At 37.7% G+C, this 22931-nt stretch overlaps 1 protein-coding gene across 6 annotated transcripts in view; it reads left to right on the top strand.

Moving 5' to 3' along the window:
- STAU2 (staufen double-stranded RNA binding protein 2) overlaps window positions 1–22931 on the top strand; it is a 125905-nt gene that overhangs the window by 6878 nt on the left and 96096 nt on the right. For 5 of the 6 annotated variants that reach the window (XM_035316530.1, XM_035316527.1, XM_035316528.1 and 2 more), the window contains exons 2-5: window positions 11682–11889; window positions 12943–13073; window positions 17085–17244; window positions 19588–19723. In XM_035316530.1, the coding sequence (XP_035172421.1) occupies window positions 11691–11889; window positions 12943–13073; window positions 17085–17244; window positions 19588–19723 (626 nt within the window). In that variant the 5' untranslated portion in view covers window positions 11682–11690. Of the gene's footprint in view, window positions 1–10461; window positions 10483–11681; window positions 11890–12942; window positions 13074–17084; window positions 17245–19587; window positions 19724–22931 lie in introns of those variants that run through there. The other variant, XM_035316526.1, reaches the window with a different exon arrangement.

The raw sequence follows: 22931 nt of genomic DNA, 5'->3' as shown, positions 1-22931 counted from the left end.
CCATCCACTCTGTCTCCATGTAGTCAAGGTACTGTTGCTAGCAGTTCTGGCATTCCTCCTATATGCAAACTTCTTTTTCTGTTGTCACTCAGTTATAGGTGCTGTTACCTTGTATTGTTACCTCTGAATCAGGTTGCACTTTTAGCCAGGGCTGTCCTATGTTTTATTTCTGTATCTTTCTGTAAAAGCATTTAATTCCAAATTTTAATTCGCTGTTTCAATTCATGTATTTTTTCTGTAATAGTCAAGCTTATAACTCCCTTCAGTCTGGGGAAGGCGAGTTACCCTGAATCAGCTACTACATGGATTGAGATCTCTTATTTGCTGTCTTGCCATATATCCTACTTGGTACCCCTAATCATTGGTACGTAAGTAGTTGGAGGCAAAAGTCTCATGCTTTTGTCGTGCTGTTTCTGTGTACTCACACTGTGCTCCATTTCAGCCAGATCTCTTTTTACTGGGCTCTTTTCTGCTGTTTGTTGTTAGTTTAATATCCTCCTCGCTGATTCAACTGTTGAGATTAACCTTTTGCCATCCTGCCAGATGCGTGTAGCCTCTGCTGAGCTGGAATGTGCGTGCTCAGTGTTCAGCAAGTTTTTAATGTTTAGCTTCTCACTGATCTTATAGGCAGCATTTTTTTTTTTCAAGGTTTTCTGCCGTTGCCAACTTGCATCGACTGAAAGGATTTGTAACTGTACCACCAGGATTTTTTCCCCTTCCAGGATTGCCAAAATCTTCTGTAATCTGCACCTTCTTGTGGAGATATGTAATTTGTTAGAATATGTTTCATCACACCACTTCCTAATTTCTGTGCAAAGCGTGGTTTTGCCACAAGGAATCAACAGGCCACTGCAGTACTTGTGTATTGTGCTGAGTTGTTGCTGACGACTCTTTGCATTCTCAGGATGCTTGAAGAGTCTGTATTGATAGCTGCTTGCTGCCTGTGGTGGGGGCACTCAGCTCTGATCCCTTTAACTTTCTCTGCGGCTCTTCCAGGTGCGTGTCTCTTCCCATCTTGTTTGCTGGAGCCTAGGGTTAGTGTCACCAAGTTGCCATTGGCTATGGAGGATTTGTCCACTTCCTTAATTTTTGCACTTTCATTGTTTTTGAACCAGGTTTGTGTCATCAGTTTTGCAACAGGTCATGACTTTGCCCCCAAATTTAGCATCTCAGAACCATTAATTTCCTCCAGTTGAAAACTTGCATCTTGTGCTTTTCTTCAGTCAGAGAACGTAGTGCAGCCAATCCAATACTCAGTAATTATTTTGCCATTACTCATCAGCGGATGAGAGCTGCATGTAAAATAGAAGGACATCTCTTTCTCTGGACTCACTGCAGAACTGATCCGAGAAGATGCGCTACAACTATGAGCAGGGAGCTAGTCTTAGGATATATCCAAGCATCCCAAAACATGTAGATGGGATGGCTGAGAGAAGGGAAAGCTCCAGGGGTGGTTCATAAACAGGAGATGGCAATATCACTCAAGCTCTGCCTGGGAGTTGCAACTTTTGGGAAGCTGCGTGAGACTTAAAGGTGGGAATTCACCATTTTAGCTGTGAAATGCTCTTTTTAAACATTTCAGCACACACCTGGATAATTTTAAAAAAGTCACATAAATCAGAATTTGATCTACTTACAACAGTAAAGCATAACATCTGCCACTTTGAAATATCTTTCTCTGAAGGTCCTGGAGCTGTTATAGGGGAGTGATTACATTTTGAGGAGGGCTGGTAGCAAGGGCTGTAATTTTTTTGTGAAGAAAAAGGCACGTTTCTGCTGCTTCACCAAGCTATGTTACTTGAAATGATCAGAGTAGTAGCTTGTCACAGGCAACCAAGGAAAACCTCGATCATTTTCTGAATTCCATTAATAATATGCAATTTGTAGTTAGGGAATAAGCTTTTACTCGAGAAGTAATTTTTGCATACTTCAGAACAAAATTAGAGTTACGGGGATCTTTTACTTAGAATAATCTTCAAATAAGAGTATTTTGTAATTTAAAGTCAATCAAAGCTTATTTGAGATGGTAGGAATAAAACTACTAGTTGCTAGCAGAAAGTGAAAAAATACAGCATTTAGAAATAAAAATCAGAGAAATTAAAAGAAGCTAGAAAATTTGAAGGAGTTCAGTTTAGAGTCTGATATTACAAATAAGGAACCAGTTACTGCTTTGCGAACAATTCTGTAGTGGCAGCATGTCAAGTCTGAGTCATGTTTTTTTCATTTACTTAATCTCCTTCTGCACTTTTAAGCTGATGATTGATTGTTAAACTAGTGGCTTAGGCTGCCCTTCTTTTCAGCTATTTTCCTTCATAAAAAAGCTTAGCTGCTCCTTTTTGTTTAACCTAAGGCGAATGTGGTTTACCTGCCCATCAACTTCAGTAAGATGGTGTGACAACCTCTCTGTACAACCAATAACCATTTCAGTGTACCCTTTGAGTCCCAGTGGAGTACATCAGTGGTTCACTTGAATGACCTATCTCAGAAAGTAAAAAACGAGCAAACAGAAACTTATAGTAATTCTTTCCATGAAACTCAGCTTCTGTGTTTACAATTTCTAGAGTAACTAAACTAATTTATCATATCCTTGAGGCTTTCTGCTGTGTTTTGTATGGATAAATTTTGAGGTAGCCCTGGAAATCCAGCTTAGTTTGTGTAGTCTCTCACGATGATTGTACTACTCTCCCTCCCTTTTCCAAGGGCTGTGGAACCAAATGAGGTTGTCTTTTGAAGAACTATCACAGACTGAAAACATGCATCTCCCTAGACAGAGAAATCTGAGGTGGTTTAGGTAACTTCCATACCATGATTGTTAAGAGTTGTGATGGTTCTGCTTTTGTCTTTTGGATTAATGGCTGCTTCCAGCTGCATTAGACATACACAGAAGGATATGACCCTCTAGTGCTGTGGCGTACATATGATGTTCTGCCTCTGATCTGTAAGGCATCTATGAGCTATTTTTTTGGATATACCTCAAACCATGATGGCTTTGAGATGTGGAAGGCCTTCCACAAGGAAGGCTCTGGTGATGGTCTTGCTGTTTGGCTGAGGGAAAGTTTCACATTTTCTTTTCCATAATAATTCAAGGTATCTTGGCTGGTTCAAACTGATGGCTGTGTCTGAATCAATATTCTGTCTGTCTGGTTCAGTTTATTTTCTGGGCATAAAATTTGTGGCAGCATGAGAAATAGGTTAACTTGTATTGGCTGTTGGAAATTTCCTATTTTTTCCCCCACATTTTCTCTGTTTTCTGGACAGCAACAATAAAACTGGATAAATAAACTTCCTCATGAGTTTATCTTCGTAAGATGGTAGGCATTTCTATGAAACAGCCTAATCTTTCCCCCTTGGGCCTTGGGTTATAAACAAGTCGAAAAGCATTGAAATGTCTGTCTGGCTCCGTTTTTGATGCAACAGATTGACTTTCATTATCTTCTAGTTTTCTTTTGGCATTGAAATCTTTGAGTTGATAATCTCATTGATCTCCCTCATCATTTCAAACAGGAGTTCTGTAATTATGCTTCTCAAACCGCCGTCATGCCAAGTCGCTTTCCCCAAGAGGTGTTTGCTCTGGTCACAGACCGTGTTCTCTGAGGAATTCCCAGATGTCTGGATTTTTTGTTTTGTTTCAGCTTCAGTGATCTTTGTTATCAGTGAGATTGTTTTGTGAGAACGGCAATCCTTTTTTCCATTGTGGTTCAAGATGAATATTAATAAAGTTTCTCTTCTTAGGAACTCTGCTACATATCCGCAATAAGAAGTGAAGTTTCCATTTCACCCAGGTGGCTGCTCAGTGTAAACAGGACCTGACCATAATTTTTCTGCTAGGCAAGAAAATCTCTTTGTGTATGCTCGGGGGTGATTCAGTTTTGCTGTGTGCAGTGGGATACAGCGCAGGCCGAGTTGCTCCTTTCTCAGCATTTTCATTTCGGCCTTCCTCTTGCCACAGGAGCAAGAGTTATATATGGTCCTTCCTGTCAGCATCCTCTGCTTTCTGCTAAGGTCCTCCTGTCACACATTTTTACACTCTGTATGTGTTTGCATGTGCAAATTATAATCAGCATCCTAACCCCTACATTTTCTATCGTTCCTTAAGAAAATGCCAGTCTTTGGCAAATACATTAGGTGTGGCACTCACGTATGCAGCGCTTCTCGTGGGAGTTTATTTGCTTCTGTAATTATGCCTGTTAGTTTTAATAAGGTCCATGATCACTTGTTTGTCTAAGACAGGTTTGACAGTAGACCGAGTAGGCTTCAGTTGCCTGTATTTCGACATCTAGTGCGGTGAGATGGTAGTTACCTCCTCTGGTCGTCAGCTGTCACTCAGCTGAGTGATTCAGCCTAAGGTAGATGCCTACTTGTTGATTGCCTGTGTCGACTAGTGGCATAATGCATTCGTTTGGACACATTCATGCCATTTCATTGCCTTTTCACGTCGTGGTTTATCTGAACCTTCTGCCGTGCGCAGTGCTAGATGCGGCATGGGTCTTTTGAGAAAGGACTTCTGCTTTTTTTGGAGGTATCCAGGTGTGATATCCTGTGACATCTCAAATGGTGCTGGTAAACTGGATGGGCCACTGAAGGGGCTACGGCAGGTTACTGTTCCCGTGTGCCTGTGGATGGCCCTGCAGGTCACACATCTTTCAGTTTAGTCACTTGTCTTTTGCTGTAGTGGCTCAAGCAATTTACTAGTTCCAAAGCGTTTGCTTATTATAATTGTTAGCTTTCTGATGTATACTGTGTATTTCAAATCGTACAAATCTTGTCACAATGCAGGGCAACCCTTCTCTGTTCCAGTCCTCTTACTGACACATAATAGTTAAGTAACAATAAAAATCCCCAGGTTTGACCACTTTGTTTATTGAGAAAGTCTTAGCCTTTTGATTCCATAATTAGTTACCTTATTTGTCTGTTTTTTTTTTCTTTGGAAATCTTCCTTTCTTTTCTAAATTACATTGTGCCACTGCAAGGAGGGCTGTTACAGAAGGATCGAATCAGGGACAGATGGAAGATGTGTTCCCAAGTAACTGTAATCTAGTCACCGATTTAGGGACTCTCATGCTTCATGTAGCATCTTGGATCAACTTAGTCTTGGCGATTAGGGAACCAGTATAGTTTCATGGTGCAAGAAGTCTGCAAGCTGAAACAGTTTCTAGCTCAGCCTTCCTAGTCTGAACTCCCTTTTTTGTTTCAATGTGCTTGTCTCGTGTAGTAATTAAAAAAGTATGTTAAGCTGACTGCTGTTTGAAGAAGTGGCTGAAAACTATTGTGAGTGCAGACTTTTTTTTTTTTCTCTAAAAATACCTTCCCGCCTCTCCAGTTTTCAGCCAGCAGTGAAACACTCTTCAGAAAACTTCTCACTGATCATAAATAGGAGTATGCAAAGGATATTCCTCTGTGGATGATAATACCCTGACAAAAATAACTTCTGTATTTTCTGAAAGTGTGATAGGATTTCATGTTCTGGCCTGGCGAAAGCCCAAAGAAATCTGCAGCTGCTCGTTCTGCCTGCGTCTGCCCGGCCTTCCAGGATTTGCGTGTGCCACCTCCTGTTGCGTTCAGAAAGCCAGGGAAGGCACTTTGCAGAAAGAGTAGTTCCTACTCATTCCTCCCCACCATGCTTAGTGCTGAGCAAGCGGGTGAACTTTTCTGTAAGCCTGGCAGCTCTTCTGCATTTGAGTATTAGTCTGTAACCTGTAACGCCTTCCTCACTGTGTGCATTTTTATCTTTGGTTGTAAATTGCTTTATTAAACTAAACATAATAAAAATTAGTGATTTATTTTTTCTTATGCCTCAGGAGAGTAAAATGCTTTTAAGGCCTAATTTTACTTGCTGTGGTATATTACTTATTTGTTAACTAACTTGCTTGTGTCCAGATTTCCACCAAAATTACCACACCGTAATATAGGGCATTGTTTTTTTGTTTTTTGTTTTAAATGTCACAGGTGTCTGGAGGTTGAATCACTGGGGCTGAGATAGTGGGTTTTATGTGGGACAGCATGAAGGAGCTGAACTTGAGTGTATGGTTTGGCAGGGATGCTAAGCTGATTAGCACGAGTTGAAAGGGCTAATTCCTTGCACCCACGCCAGGTCATGAGTTTATGGCCCTCCGTGTACGGGCACGGGCTCTCCACTGATCTTTCCCTCGCTCTCACATGAGCAGGTTCAGTGAGGTGAATTATCAGGGAGCTATTAGCTTTCTGCTGGGGGGAGAGAGGACAAACAGGGTCATCCTCTGCTGCGGCCGCGAGGCGTTGGATCGCTCTGCCTGTTGTCAAGCCATCCCTCGCAAGGCAAAAAGCAACAAATTGATGGAGGGACAAACGGGGAGCACAAACAGAGTGGGGACCAGCACTGATACATAGAGACTGATTTCACACACAGTTTGTCAATTTTGCCTATTTAAAATGTATACACAAGATAAATTTTGTTAGTAATTCTAGATAGCCATCTGCTCGCTATTGCTTTAAGTCATGCCCTTGCTGAACTGTTTCTGTGTGGCTATCTCATTATTAGATTTTATAGAACAGAAAAGATTGAATTAGCAGCTGCTCAGAAGGTAATGCAGAGCTGTATGCTGTCTGTCATCCCCAAGTAAGCTGCTGGATGCAGCAGTACCACAGGAAAAAGAAGATAACAGAAAGCTTAGGACTTGTGTAGTACTTTATACATACATATATTACATACATATATCGACTTGATGTATTTATATAATATGCATATACATCAGCTTTATACGTATACATAGATATAAAAATATTCACTGTAAATGTGAGAAGTAGGGCAGAGGATAAACATGTATGTAACCTTTTGGCAGTATTGTATGCTTTTGTGTAACACTGAAGTCGTATCAGGAAAATGGAGTGTAATGGATTTCCAAGCTAAAACCAAACCCAAACCCTCCTTGGTTAGGAAACTTTCAGCTGTATTAGGGTTCGATGACTTGTGAACTTTTGGCAAAAGAGTTGCATTAACAAGCTGCTAACCGAAGAAAGGCTTGGTCTGGAAAAAAAAAAAAGGCATTGAGATGCTGCCTAGCTAGACACTGCCCACAGTCTGTTATAGTGCTGGTCCTGTGCCTTTCAATATTTTCATTAATGTGGTTGATAGAATAAACAGTGCTCTTGTTAAATTTGTGGATGCTACAAAGCAGGGTTGGAGGAGACTGCAGGCATTGTAGAACTAGAATTAGAAATCAGCGCAATCCTGAAAAACTGAAATCATATTTTTTTACAGTTTTCTTTCTTTTTTTCTTTTTTTTTTTTTTATTTTCAAAGGGATTCAAGGAAGACAAGAACAGAGTCTCATTAGCTGCAAAACAGTCAGCGTCACAAACAAAACACGGCCAATATAGCACGCTGAGTAGCAATTCTGCAGAAAAGGACCTGGAGTCCTTCGTGTGATACTGTTGTGAAAAACAGGCACTAATTTGAATATATAAGTGGAAGTATATAAGATAAAAGATATGTCAATTTTTTAATTTTTTTTTTTTTTTTTTTTTTAATATGGCCCTCAATTCTTAGTTTTTGTAAAGCACTTTGCAAGCGTTACATGTCATTGGTTACACACCTCAACGTGGAATAGGTTGTGTACATTTAGTTGTATGACACAGTAGTGTGAAAGCATAGTAGCACCATGCTCATGTGTATTTTCACATTCTGCACAGATGAACTTCAGTCTTCCATTTTCTATTCAGGTCATTAGTTTCTCCAGCTGTGTTGCTTTTTTATCCAGCAGCTGCTATTTCAAGTCAAGATTTTGCTTTTTCAGTTTTTCCACAATTTGAAAGTACATTTAACATGAAAACTCTTTGCTTGTGTTTCTGCCTTCTCTGCTGTCTTATCTGCTTTTGTCTTTCTTTGCTTATTAGATTAGTTTGACATACTCTATGAATCGTTTCACCTCAGCATTTCATTCATATTTTATGTCATAAGATTTAAGGAAACAAGCAGATGTGTTCCAGAAAAGCACAGGAAATGATAATCATTAGAAAAGAAAAAAAAAAAAAAAAGTAATTCTTTTTGCCATGTGGAGCTTTTTAGCATGACACAGGTTTGTTTGCATTTGTTAAAAATATTCTGAATCTGTGAGTGTAGCTAAGCTAACATATTTCCCAGCTTACGGGAAAAATGAATGGAATATTTGACAGCAATATTTTCACTTCAAAGCGTGAGGGGATTTTGTCCTGTTTTTCAGCATGAGAGGAAAAAATCACAGCTTACACATTGTTTAACTAGAAAGTTCATACCAAGCTGTCTAATGAAACCTGTGTAATTGCCTATATGGAAAACGCTTTCAAAAGCTGAATGTAAGAAAAATGCAGTTATAGTGTATTTAGCTCCCCTTAAGTGCCTGCTGGAGCATTTCTAGTGTGTCTGAGCAGGTTGGGCTGAGAGGAAAAACATGGCAGCATTTTAGAAGGCACCATAAGCTTTTGCAGCCTCGTGCCTTACAGACTTCAGCTCTGTAGACACGTATGCGATTAAGACTGCAAGTAATATCATTGCTGTGATGTGTTGGCGTGGTAGTTGGTGACTTTATAAAGCAACAAAGGCGGCAGTCAGCAGCTGCACAACAAAGATATCCAACAAAGATCCGAGTGTCTGTAACCATTGCGCAGCATAAAGAAAAACGCCTTTGTAGGCTCTTTGATGTGGCAGTCCCATAGACGTGAGCTGGTTAGCCACTTGAAATGAGGTGTGGGGGCTATTCCAGACGTACTCATGATAGCCTAATAAATTATCCCTCTCGTGTATGCTGGCTTTTTCAAAAATATCCACGTAGCAGATTTACAGTTATTTTAATTACGTTACTGTGCTTTATCTCTGCCCAGTTTGGTAAAATCTCTCTCCCCGAGTCCTAAATTTTGTTTTGTGCTGGTGAACGGTTCTGTGCTCGTGGCTGTGGGGCTGCAAAATATTTGTGCTTCACTCTTCATAAAACACTATGACACTGGTATAAATATGTGTAAGGAGAAGATGTAAGCATGCAAGTTTTCGCTTGTTACTATGATGACATCAAAGATTACTTGCTTGGTAATGTGAAAATGACATTACAGCACCATGTCAACTGTGTTCTCTCTGTCTCTAATTGGATTTTAGAACTGATTACAAATCAGTAATCTCCATATCTCATGTACTGAAGGGTTAGTAGTCCTTGCACTTATATTTACTTCCTGGGCATCTCTGTTTATGCAGATTAATTGACAGAACATCTGTAGTTTCTTGTAGGAGTTCTTCAGCTTTAGATATCTAAGAAAACGAGTAAAATAAACAGACCCCAACATCTAATATGTTATAATTTTATTCAGATTTCCTGCATACTTCACTGCGGTACAAAGAATCTTTCTTCTACTAAACTTTATTTTGTTCATTTTTCCTGTTATGATACTATTACAAAACTGACTTTTTATCCTTAATAGAAAAGGATCAATCCTATGATTTATCCCTTTAAAACAGCAATACAACATAACAGCAATAACAACCATAAATATACTTCATAAAACACTTGATTTTATTTGATTATCAGTATGTTCTGCTTTCTTGAAAAGAAGAATAAACATTCATTACTGGAAGCCAAAAGGATAATTGACAGCTGATGGGGCCTGAGAATAGGTGTTCAGTAGTATCTCATTCAGTATTACATGAGTGATCCTTGTTACACTCACAGATATAAGCTAAAATGCTGTGAATATTCTTAAGGCGTTTCTTAAACATTAATTATTGTGATGATTTTTCATATTTACATTGCTTTCATTTAAAAATATTTAATAACTGTGGCCTGATCGTGCCATTATTTACTTTGATTCTTACAATTAAGAAACTTTTTGAATAGTAATATATTTAGAATCAGAGTTAAACACATAGTATACCAAAGAATTCTATAGCTATACTCCATCTTTAAGTGAGGTCCCTCTAACAGTACTCCTCTGTTGTATGGCACTTTTTGTTAAATGACATTAGAATTTTTGCAGTCTGAATTTCATGCTTATTTTTGAGCACAAGAAGTGTTTAAATGTATCTCAGCTGGACTGTGTATGTATTTTTAAATTCTGTCACTGTTAGCATTTTACTTATGGTGCTTATGAAAAGGGCAAATGATTGCATCTCAGCTTTTTTTTTTTTTTTTTTTTTACTTTTGCTTTTCTAGAGATTAAAATCAGTCTGTCTTCTCTGAGTAATAAAAATGTCCTTCCAATCTGAATGTCGTCTTCAAAGCACAGATACATAGTAATATAGTTTACTTTAGCACAGCTGCATTTGTATAATGAAGTTTTACTGTATGGTGTGTCTAATGTCCTTCTAAGTAGAGATACTTTGGTATTTTTGAACTGGTTTTTGGGGGTGGAAAATACTGATTTAATCACATAAAAATGTATAGAGTCATTTCCATAAGACACCAGTTAGAAAGTTTTTTCAGGTGTTGGATAGGATTTTATGCTTAGAAGAGAGTATAACCCCAGGAAAAGCAGCGAAGAGCAGGTCAGTAGTGATGCTCCATGTGGTGGAAGAGGTGGACGAGTTTCAGGTCCTCCTCCACGTCCCTCCAGAGGGACCAGAGCTTCAGCCAGAAAAGGTCCCTGGTCAACAGGCTGCTCCATGGCTGCTATGGGATTTGTTTCTCCTCTACATTTAGTGTGTACCAACCCCAAAACCCATGCTTGGTGTTTGTTACTGAGTAATAATAGCAAGTGACAGTGTTAGGTCATCCTGTTTGCTCTTGATGCCAAGAGGAGAAACCGATGGCTTTCCCCTGGATAATGACTGCCTGTGAACTTACTTTGGTGAATTGCCTGGGATGCTGGCTGTCCTCTGAACTGTTCCCATGTGTTTTTTGCAAGAGGTTTTGTTGGTAGCCAAAACATAGCCAAAGAGCCCCCTCTCAGTGAATAAATACTGTGAAGGAGCTGTGCTCTGACCCTGCTTCATTTATGAGTTCAGTCTTAGCCAGAGAAAATGTGTTGGCAGTACAGAGACCCAGCTGGGTAGGTGGAGGGAGATAATTGGTATCAGGCATATTCCAGGTAAATGCTTTACACTTTGGTTTGTAGGCAGATACGGAAAATCTGTGGTATTTGTATTTGTAATTTATACAAGGATTGAAGTGTTAACACCTGTAGTATGGAAGAGTAATTTCCACCTGTAGCCTGGATAAGTAAGCTTTCTTGCCTTTTTTTTTTTTTAACCTCTTTTTCTGTTCTTATTTAATCTATTTTCTAGTTTGGTAACAGGCAGGAAAAAAAACAGTTTTTCTCTAGTGGCCCTATTTGATGTTTTGTGTGCACTTTACTTGAAAAAGTATTGCTACTGCAATTTGTTGCATAGAGATCAGCTCTTGGAGAAACTGGCATGCTGCTAATCTCATCATCAGGAGATCTGTATGGAATTTTATTCTAGAATAATCATTCTTCCTTCTGTGCTTTAGGCAGGGTCATCCCACGGTTGAGCAACAAAACCTAGAGCCAGGGCACACGGGTTCTGCTTTTAGTCATGTTCTTTGGTTGCAAGCAACAACTGTTTCTCTGTGCATCAGTTTGGAAGTAATGTTTGCAGGGCCATGACTTTGGTGAATAGTTTTGTGACCCAGATCCAGTAGCAAAAAGAAGTGTTTTTAATATCAATACTGTCACTCGGCATTCAAAACGCAAAGCACTCTGCTCATAGTACTTTGTTTATTACAGCGATAGACAATGGCACAAGTTAAGATGCAGACTACAGCAAACCTGTCCGGACCTACCATGTCCCCTATGGTGCTACCCCTCCCAGTAACAACTACAAACACGCTGGGTCTGCCACCTGCCATGAATGGATCCATTTCGGAACCGGCTGCCAGTTGTAGCAGTCCTACTGCTGGCCCCGTGGATCCTGCTCCCGCTAGCAACTCACCAGGTATGTTGGTCCAGCTCTGTTTTCTTTGTTGTTCAGGTGAATCTTTTCATCAGTGTTAATTAAAAAAAAAAAAGTCTTAAAAAGTGTAAAAGTAAAAGAAAGAAAATTCTGTAGAAAAATATTTTAGCTAACTTGACTGTTTACTACCTTAAGTTTCTTTAACAGAGCTCAGATTTACAGTAAAGTGCTGGTTAATGGTATAAAAACTCAGAAAAGAACATGTCTATTTTGTCAAATTCTGAGTGTATCTTTTACAGAGAAGTTTTAGTCGTGCAGGAAGGTCTCCAAGTGTACTTCTCTTCCCTAGAACAGAATGTCTTTAGACTGCTTGGCAGTATTTGGTGTTTCCTTTGTAGCCTAATAAATGCTGTAGTTCCTATGCTGCACGGGGTATTAAATACAGAAATGTTATCCTAAAAAGTTAAGCAAGCAGTGAAAGCATGTGTAGGGGATAAATACAAGTTGAAAAAGAAATAGGAGGAGGCTAAAAATGCTAAGGCAATATACATGAATTAAGTAGTCTAAGAAAAGCAGAACAGAATCCTTAAAGGGAGTAGGGAGATGTTCCTTGGGAGTGCTCAGAGAGTGACTTATTACGGGAATTGAGAACTGGGAAGGAGGGAGAAGCAAGTGAGGACCACAGTGTTTCATCTGCTGTATTTATCTTGCAACCTTTATGCTATCCAGTGTTGCTTCAAAGCGTTGAGAAATCATTCTGAAAGTAGTTAATTCATATAACAAGCATACTCCTTACAATTAACATTTTGGTGATGTAGAAAATGTGGCATATGTCCATCTTCACTGTCATCTTTTAGAGACGTTTTGAAAAAAATATATTTTTAATTGCATGTATTCAAAATGAACATTATATAATGCGTATTCTGTTACAATTAATGTGTAAATGGTATTTAAACACTGTATTTAGCTTCTGTGCAAAAATTATTTTTTAGCCAAAGTATTCTTTCTTTAAGCATACTAGTACTTTTGCAAAGTTTTGCAAATTCGTGAAGAATACATTTATCCACAAAAACTTTACAGACTCTCTATTTACAGCTCCTCTCCAAGATAACATGGCAAACCCCAAAGAGAAAACTCCAATGTGTCTGGTAAATGAGTTAGCCCGTTTCAATAGAATTCAACCCCAGTATAAGCTTCTGAATGAACGAGGGCCTGCTCATGCCAAGGTAAGGTCACACTTCCAGGTTATGAGCCAAACATTAAATGCTGAACAAATAATGTCATGATCTTGACAAGTTCACTTGTCAAACACAACTGTGTTTCTAGTGTAAAGGGTTTCTAACATTTTTTTGATTTTGCTTTATTTGTCTTGCTTTCAGAAGGTATGTTTGTGATTCTGTTGGAGCCCTTTACATCACTTTTTACCTTACATTGACTTCTGTCTTTGAGTCTATATTTGTTGGTCTCTATAAAGACCTTCTGAAGGTCTTTCCAGACCTTCACCACCCTTTGTTAATCTCTATGGGGTTTTTGCTTTTTAAGCTGTGTGAATCCTTCTCTCCAGTTGGCATGCCTCTGATAATTACCTCTGAATTTATTTTGTGGTAGTGCAGGTTACTATAAAGATAGTCCATGTCATTTTTCAAGTGCTGATTGATATGATTCTGTGTCCATTGATACTGTATCTTTGGATCTGGCACTGTAGGGCACAAACTCTTTTACTATTCTTTCCTTTAAATTTTGTGCAACCTTAAGGTTTGTAGTGATATTAGGGCTCCTACTATGATCATAGCATTAAAGTTTACAGTGAGTATATGAGTTCTCATGTCAATTTGGATATCCAGCTTCATTTAATAGGTAGGAATTACGATGCTTTCAGATGATAAAGAGCATGGAGGGATATTCTCATAATAATCATTTACAAATTATTTTGATTTTTTTCCCTAGTTAGGGGCACTCTGGGTGAGGAGAAAGAAGCCTGATACATTCCAAGAGAGAAAATGGCTTTATTAATAGCTTCTCTGGGCTCACTGGCAAAACTGAACACAACAGTAGGCCTGCACTGCAGATTAGTAAACAGTTTCAGCTAGCTGTGGGCTCTTCTCTCGGCCACTGGCCCTTGTTCCTGTTACCCATTACGTTGTCAGCTAGTACAGAGCTGGTGCAGGTTCCTGACGGTGTGATTTGGCCTGTTTTGTGCATACTTTATGCTGGTGGGAATGATGTCAGCAGGTGCAGGGCTGTCAAGAATCAGCAAGCTCTTAGGATCGCCTGTCAGTAATAGGAACTGAAGTACTCATCCTCCCCCTGGAAGTGTTCAGTACCAGGTGATTCACTGGTTGGTTTTAGGTTGTGACATGTTAAATCTGGTGTGCTTTCTGTCGCCTTTCACCGAGTCGCTGCATATTTCTTTTGTTACTTTTTTTCCATGACTGGGATTTAAGTGCTTCAGTCATGCCAAAAAGTGTGGTGGGTGCTGTTTGTATTTCTCAACAGTAAAGGGATATGAGTTGTGTTATGTTTCTACTACAGTGTAGTGGGATAAGATGTAGTTCAGATACATTTGTTACAATTTTTAAAGGAACTAGAATTATTGAAATTACTTGAGCCTGTGTTAGCTGTGCTTTTGAAAGCCAAATTTAACAAGGATTTCTTAATTTTTCAGTTTTTCAATTTACCTCATTATTTTTAATTATGTTCATAGTGATCAAAAAATGTGACATGCTGTGCAGATTGGTTGTTGCTCAGAAGAATGTTAAGTGTAATTCGGGCCTGTGCAGCAAGTGAGAACAACACAGGAGGGGAGAGGATGAAGAACAAGGGTGATATTAATACGATTATGCAGACTAGTATATCATTGCTCTATGGAAAGCAGAGACATAGAAACTACGACTGTGTTAGCAGTTTTGGATAATGTATTGCTAGCAACATGATGATTTATCTGATAGAGTATGTGAAACAGAGCTGAGTCTGCTCTAGAAAACATGACCTAAAGGATGTGTTGCTGCTGCTATTCACCATTTAAGGAGTTTCTCAGTTTGCTTTGTTCTTACACAAACTGTGTTCCTGTCCACTAGTGGGTTTGGTGATTTGCAGAGGCATGCTTTACAGGACAGCTGCCTGTGTAATGGCCAGAAATGCTAGTAAATTTGTATATCCTTTTTTCTAGTTATCTTTGGAAAATAGGTTTAGACAACAAGGGTGAAATGGGAAGCTAGAAAGCGTGGAGCTGTGAGGGAAGTGACAGCGTGGTTAGGATGCCTAGGAGCCTGCCCTCCAACTAGATCCTTCATCATAAGAAAAATCAGGTCTTTTGTTAGCATTAACTATGTTTTCAAGTGTATTTGTCAGGTTGATCCTTTCTTGTGTGCTTCTAATGTCAGGGGCATCTCAGGAGACAAACTTAAAAGAAAGACTGGCAAAAGAAGTTAGAGAGTGGCAAAGAGAAAAGAGCAGGTTGCTGAGGGACATAGCACTTCAAAAGGCTGGGAAGCAGGAGAGAGGGTTTGGTGTGCAGAAGTGAGGAGGAAAAAAATGCCAGACCTCAGGAACTCAGTGGAATGAAAATAAGGGCAACGCATGATAGCCTTTGCATTTCTGCTCTGTTGCCATCAGGTAATTAGGTTAGACTTAAGGAATAAAAAATTCCACAAAACCAGGTGAGAAATGCCTGTCCATTTGTAGCAGAACTGTCAGCTTGGGTCTGAGAACTTAGAATGTTTATTCATTGGCTACTCCAGACTTTTTTTTTAGCCGATTTTATTTGTTTAATTAAATTCCAACATACAATTTGTTTAAGTTTTTTTTTTTTTTTTTTTTTTTTTTTTTTAAGGCGTTTTTTCTTAAATGGGATAAGTGAGAAGGCTAGAGCTCCGGCTCCAGAAATGGAAAAATGAAATGGTGCTAGGAGCTGAGATCCACAGTCTTGCACCGTGTTTCTGAAACTTACAGTGGGCAAAAATTCAGGCCTGTAACTAAGATAAAAGCATGTATTTATAGAATTCAATTCAAATGTACTGTGTGCATGTGTTGGGAGGCACATACATATTTGTGTTCAAATGCTTCTGTGCAGGTACTTGCTAAATAAAAATACATGTAAAGGCAGATTTAAGGGCTGTGCTTCCTGCCTATCTCTAGATACCTGGTTCTGAATCTAGCAAATTTAAGTCACTTTAAAAAGTATAGAGCAAACAACTATCCAAATAAAACATTTACTTTGTATACTACGCACACTAATATGTGCGTTTCTTTGTGTTGCCTCAAGTAAGTTAGCCCATTTTCTCAGGTAGGTATATCTTCATTTACCATGTATATTTGGCAATAAAATCCTGCTTTATATATTTGGTATTCATATGGAAAAGGCATCATTTCTTATCTTATATCCTCTCTTTGTTAGATGTTCCAATTTAAACAAAACATGTACATATCATACAGAAGATATACTTTATGTAGTATCTTAAATATACTTTGAGATTTATCTTCACAGCTTGCATAGCATAGATAGTGCTTGAAATAATCCTTTATCACAGATTTTGAAATGTATATGGTTTTATCAGCAGTCAGTTTCTGAACTCTGAATTCTTTACAGTTCCTGTCTTCACTATAGAATCCACATTGAAGAAGTGCAGTGTCATTCAAAAAGATAAAGTTTTTTTTTCTTTCTTACCTTATATTGTTGAATATATTTGAGTTGTGACTCTGTCCAAGCAATACAATTTCTTGTTTCAGAAATCAGGTTACACGGGAAATCTGTGTGGAAGTAAACTGTGTAGAAGTATTTGGGCCAAGTTCTCTTCAAATTTCCTGAAGAGTGTGCAGTCACCCATTCAGAAATATTACAGAATTGTATTTTTAGTAGCGATCTTTACCTGCTATTGACAAGCAAAAGTGACTAAATATATTTAAACGTGTAAAGAAATGTCACCTGAAGTGACCTGTGTATAGTCATCCAAGAAAAAAGGACAAGTTTGCGTGGTTATTATTACTTGGTTTAAATAGTATTCTCTTCTTTCATAGTTGATGCTAGCATTATGCTATTTTACTTTGTCATCTATAAGGCCAAATGTTGTCCTCTGCTAAGGACCCACTGATCTCTGTAAGAATCAGATGTGTTATCTGAGAGTTGTAGTATAATGAAAAGAGGGTACATTTTCTCTTCAAGCCCATAGATTTTCATACAGATTGATCTGACCTGCTGTGATAATCTTGCCAGTTTTTACCTGTTCTTTGTCTTGTAGATGTTCACAGTGCAACTGACTCTTGGAGAACAGACATGGGAAGCTGAAGGAAGCAGTATTAAAAAGGCCCAACATGCTGCTGCTAGCAAAGCATTGAATGAAACTACCCTTCCCAAGCCAACTCCTAGACCACCCAAAAATAATGTTAACAATAATCCAGGTATGACAGTTTCCGCTGCGTAATAAATCATGTTGAAGTGTTGAAATATTATACCACTAATAAATAAGTTTAACAAGGTACAGGTTTAATTGGCAGATGAGAATCAATGTCATTATTTTACAGGTAAAATAGTTAATTAAGGACCTCTAGTGAGTTTGCACAGCAGAGTTTTTAATGCACATACATAAAACAATTGAACTTTAAGTGAATATTATTTGTATAATATTCAGCTGTATACAAAGTGACTGTATGTGATCACCCATAGACAGAGAAGACAAAAACAGATTGAACTGACTGTTATTATCATAGTAAAGTTCTGTTCTTTTTTTTGGAAAGTTATTTTAGCTAATTTTCCAATGGAAGAGCCAAATTTTATCCAGTCCAATCCTGTGAAATTATATCTGTGGTGTAAATATAAGGTCAGGTTTTGGCATGGCAGCTTTGAGAGGTAATTTCCTGCATGACAGATTTTCTTTCTTAGCAATCTATGCTTTTATAAAGCCCTCAAACAGCTTTAGAAATTGTTTGAGCAATTAAGAGAACATATGCTTCTGTCTTGTATCCTTCATTTCAAGTTGTTACCTGTGAGTTGCCTTCTATGCATGCAAAGCCTTTTGAGGTACACATCTCAGCTACATCCTCGGTGATTTGTTCTGTCTTGTTTGAGCAAATTAATTGGAAAAAGAATTATTCCTAGCTTCATTTCACGCTAATATAAAAGAAAGTAACTGGTGAGGAAAAAATGGATTCTTCCATTATTTTTTTTCTTTTTTACACTTTCATATTTTCCCTTTTCCCCTTTTCTCTTTTTATTTCCCTTCGGTTCCATTCCCCCTTAAAAAAAATAATATATATATATATATATATATATATATATATTTCAGGCACTTTTAAAACTGGAGTCATTTTGCAGTTAATCTCTGTGCAGGAAGAAAGCAGGACTAACTTCCTTGAGAGCTTATGAGTATTATCCAGTGCATTAGGCATTAAGGACTGTTTGCAAGTGATGTGATGGTATCCTCTTGCTCTTTTGGAGATCAATGCATTGCTTCTCCAGGACACTGGTTTTACTCTGTGTGCTTTGCAGACAGTGTGACTTTTGCTGTTTAGGAAGCAGGAGGCTCAGATCTCTATACAAAAGGATCCTGGATTTGTTTCTCAACATTGCAGAGTATCACTTAGCTTCTAGCCTTTTGCGGCTTTTAGTATATTTGTAAAGGGAGAAGGTGATAACAAAAGAAATAGGTTTTAAAAGAATTCATTAAAACTTGTATCACACAATACTGGAATTTTGCTTTGAGAATGGTATACTGTATATAGTATCTTTTAATAAAAATGACATTTTTGCATTTTTAATACATAGTTGAATTCACAGTTATTCCTTGCTCTGTAAAATACTGAAATTGTAGTGGACAGAAGTTTTTGAATACATATTGCATACAAACTTTCATCATTAGGCATATAAAGCTGTAAGGCCAGACTGGCACTTTCATTGTAACTATTTTATGGCTAGATTCATTTAAAACTGCTATGAAAATATTTTAAGTAAAAACTAGCTCCTTTTTATTCAAATGTGCATTTAGCTCCTTTAGGGTTTTCATACACCAGAGAAGTGGAGAATACTGTACCTAAACATTTTATTTTTAATATTTTAATGAAGCTGCAGCATAGCTTCATGTTTGTAATGTTTGGAGGCAGTGCAAGTGGGCAAGTGGTGCCTGTTTTCTATTTTTATATTCTGTTACCAGTAGATGGCTGTAGTAACACTAATTTCCAGTTCGTTAGAACATTCCCGTTAGTTAGATCACTAACTTTTGGTCATAGTTTTGAGGTTTCAAGTCTTGCAAAGAGAAAGTTTTTTCAAACTTCTATTGTAACATCACCAAATGACTACAGTAATGCATATTACTACTTGTTTGTTTCAATGCCTCTTTGTTTGATTTTTGATTTTCTTTAATAGTGTTCAGTGGAAAGAAACATTACTCTTTATAGTTTCAGAAAGTGTCATAATGCATAAGCACTTTGAAAAGGTGAATAACCAGCTTGATTATAGCATTGACTTTCTCATTCATCTGTGAAGATTAATCTACTGAAACTGCATAGAGAATACATTGAGATCAAGGTTTAAATGTTCTTTTTCAATGCATTTTATTAAGCAGGCATCTATATTCCCATGATTTAAAGAAGGTGAAATATCATTGTATCTGCTTCTTTTTTAATTTAAGAGCATAAAAATACCTTCTGAATGTATTACAGCTCTCTTGCTGCTCTTTTCAGTCCTGCATGTGTGTTTTGCAGTATTTGTAGCGTAAGTGCCTTACGTGTACCCTTTGTTTCTTCCAGGCAGTATAACTCCAACAGTAGAGCTGAATGGTCTGGCTATGAAAAGAGGAGAGCCTGCCATCTACAGGCCGTTAGATCCAAAGCCAATCCCCAATTATAGAGCAAATTACAATTTTCGGGGCATGTACAATCAGAGGTTTGTACTTTTTCTATTATTTCATACTTCCTTATTAACATGTGCTAAATCTTTATAAACTTCATAGATTATTTCAGAGTAAAATAAAACTAAGATATTACTAAGGGGAGTCTGTGCAGCCTCATTTAGAAACATACACAATCTCCTTTTTAAAGAAGACAGGTGCCCAAAGCATGTCAAAAGGAATAAAGACATGTAAAACAACTGTTTCTACTTTTCAATGTGCAAACTGGAGTTATAGTCTCCAGACGTAGCAGTAAGGAGGCAGAACATTATCCTCAGAGAGAGGTTTTCCTTTCTTTGCTGATATTTTGTGTCATGTGAATAGAATCTGTAGCACTGAAAATGAAGCGCTCTTTTCTTAGAAGCAGTTTATAAAATTAGAAGGGCTGTGTTTTGAAAATGGGCTTGAAACTGCTGTCAGGTTTCCATATTTTTACCATTCTGTGATGTTAGCAATCTCAGTTCCTTAATCTTCAGTGTTGATGTGTAAACAATCCCTTACTTTACCGTTCAGACTTTACAGATGAGAAACCTATATTAAGAGCCCTCCATTAATGCTGTAATTACTGTAGTAACTTGGAGTAATCTTTGAAAAGACAATGTTCTGTCTAAATTTGTTTTTAAACTGTCAAATTCTTAAAGAATAAAAAAATGAAAATTTAATTGGGAGGAGTAGTTTTCTTAAATGGTAATTGAAATATTTTCTTCTTGAAAAATGTTCTCACTTTCTGAAACATCTTCATCTTTGGTATTTGTATGATTTTAGTACAGATGGAAAAACTGTTCTAATTCATCCTGAAATAAATGTAATTTGTATCTAATGCAACAATTGAGGAGTAACTTAAGGCAATTTATGTATTTTTTGGAATCCGAATCTGAATCCCAAGTGCTATTTCTCTGAAATAGATTTTAGTTCCTGCGTTCTCCCCTTTCTCCCTCCCCCCCCCTTTTTTTTTCCCAGAGGAACTATATTTGATCAGCTCTTTTGTATGTGGGCTAAAGTTCCAAAATTAATGCAAAGTATAATAACAAAACAAACAAACAAACAAGGAAACTGATGGGGAATTTCCAACAGAATATTTTTGCAGTGAAAGATTTTGCCGTTCTTGTAGACAGTTTACTTAATGGAGTGCCTAATAATTTTTATATACCTTGTAACTATTAAAAAAAAAATATGAGTCTATGATTGCTGGAGAAGTGTTTTTGCTCAAAATTACTCTGTTGTTAGAAGTTGAATTTATAACAATATTTCAAAATTAGGGATTTTGAAGTGAAAATGCAAAATGAAAAGACAGCATTTTGTAACAGTCTAGGGAAAATACTTCAGTTGGCTTCTTATTTTTCTTATTCCCTAGATTTTTAAATTGTGGTAACTTTTGTATTCTAGCATTTCATTCTGACTTTTTAATAGGAACGATACCTGAATTGTAAATGATAATCAGACAAACAGAACTGGAAGAAAACTGTCATTACTCTACAGATTATTGTCTGATTATTATATTACTTGTATTTCTTGTTGCTGCTGACTAGAGTTGCCACTCACATATGTCAGGTTTAATTAGCTGGCTATGGTGCCTCAAATAAATTTTTTTGATATTTAGAAACGCTACACTTATTTTATTTTTTTTATAATGATATTTGTTTGACTAACAGATAAAAAGGCTAGGCTGGAAAAAATGCAGGTTAGCAAAAAACAAAACATGCACTTCTATAATCTGATCTTAGTTACTGAAACATTCATGGAAACAGAACCTCCAAACACTTAGCATTTGCTAACTTTAAAGATTTTTTTTTTCTTTAAATGAAAAAGAATAGCATGTCTACTGCAATCATTGTTTGCTTCTTTCTTGAACTTTGTTCCTATGTTAGGGTGCAATGGCACATGGACGCTACTATTCTAGGTGCATTAGGCAGCAGCAAGGGTATCTGATTTTTCTGATCACAAAACAAATAGGTAGGGTGGGACAAGAAGCCTAAATCTCTGCTTGTCTGCCCCGTTGTACTTAGTTGAATACAGCAGCCTCTGCAGAACAATTAATAATATAGTGGATACTAAATTAATAAATAAAACTAATTGGCAAATAACTGTCTATTTGCATGTGCACACACACCCTGTACATATACGTGCCTGTGCACACAGTCATACCAGATGAAAGACAAATGGTGCCATAATGTAATGTCTAGGGACTTGTCCTATGTTGGAAATAATTGTTCATTACCTTGTTTAGCTGGTCTGTTATGATCCCAGTAAGAAAGACACTTACAAGGTATCATTTAGATGCTATTTCTTAGAGCGAATGCTGTAAGAAGAGAGCAGCACAGATAATCATATGTCCCGGTGTGGCATGAAACAAGTCTCCAACCCACATGCAACACATCATGCAGACCTCATCCGTAGCAGAGACTCCCATTTTTGGTCATCCAAACTCTTACAGGATTTTCTTACAAGGAGACAACTCTGTCGTTTCTACAGTCAAAACAGAAGTGTTGTTCTCATGAGAGCTTCCTGCTGCACTGGTAGATAAAGGCAAGGCCGCGGAGATGCCAAGGGAGAGCTGCCTGCAGGCTCCTCTCCTGCAGCGAGGTGGCTGGGCTGACCCTGCAGCTGAGGGGGTTGTGCAGCAGAGCACGGCTCTGAAAGCTGCTTGGGTTTGCTGCGTCATACATCATGGACATAACGCACAGGGTCTTTTCTTTCAGGATCTCTGCCCACCCTGACCAGAGGAGGTTTGAAGGCAGTTCTAGATCTGTCACAATAGTTAGTGAAGCACAGGAGCTGTATTTTGTTCCTGTAGGATGGTATTTACATTTATTACATTTTAAAATAACTTGCTGCCATTGTGTATTTGGAATTTGTTTGCTGATTTTTAGCAGTGCAGTAATATGATAGAAGTGTTGGACTTCCCAAGTAAATGGAGACCACATCGGCTGTTTATAAACTTGATTTGAAAAATAATGTAGGTAAGATGCTACAATCAGTACTTTTCATTTTCATCAGTTTCTGACTCTAGATTGAGGAAGCAGCTGTGTTATTAAAACAGATCCTAAATATGCAGAAAGTTGGAAGCCATTTTGGTCTTTTATACTCTAAATTTCCTACCGATCTGTTTTTTAAAAAAAAGTGCTTTTCAAATATTTTAAAATACAGATTAAGGTTAAGAGATTGTACTAAGGGACTCTGATTCTGGCAAGATAAATTACTTGA

The sequence above is a fragment of the Oxyura jamaicensis genome, chromosome 2, assembly GCF_011077185.1.
Source record: "Oxyura jamaicensis isolate SHBP4307 breed ruddy duck chromosome 2, BPBGC_Ojam_1.0, whole genome shotgun sequence".
Lineage (NCBI taxonomy): Eukaryota > Metazoa > Chordata > Aves > Anseriformes > Anatidae > Oxyura > Oxyura jamaicensis.
Note: the sequence above shows the minus strand (reverse complement) of the source record. Positions and strands in the feature narration are given on the sequence as shown.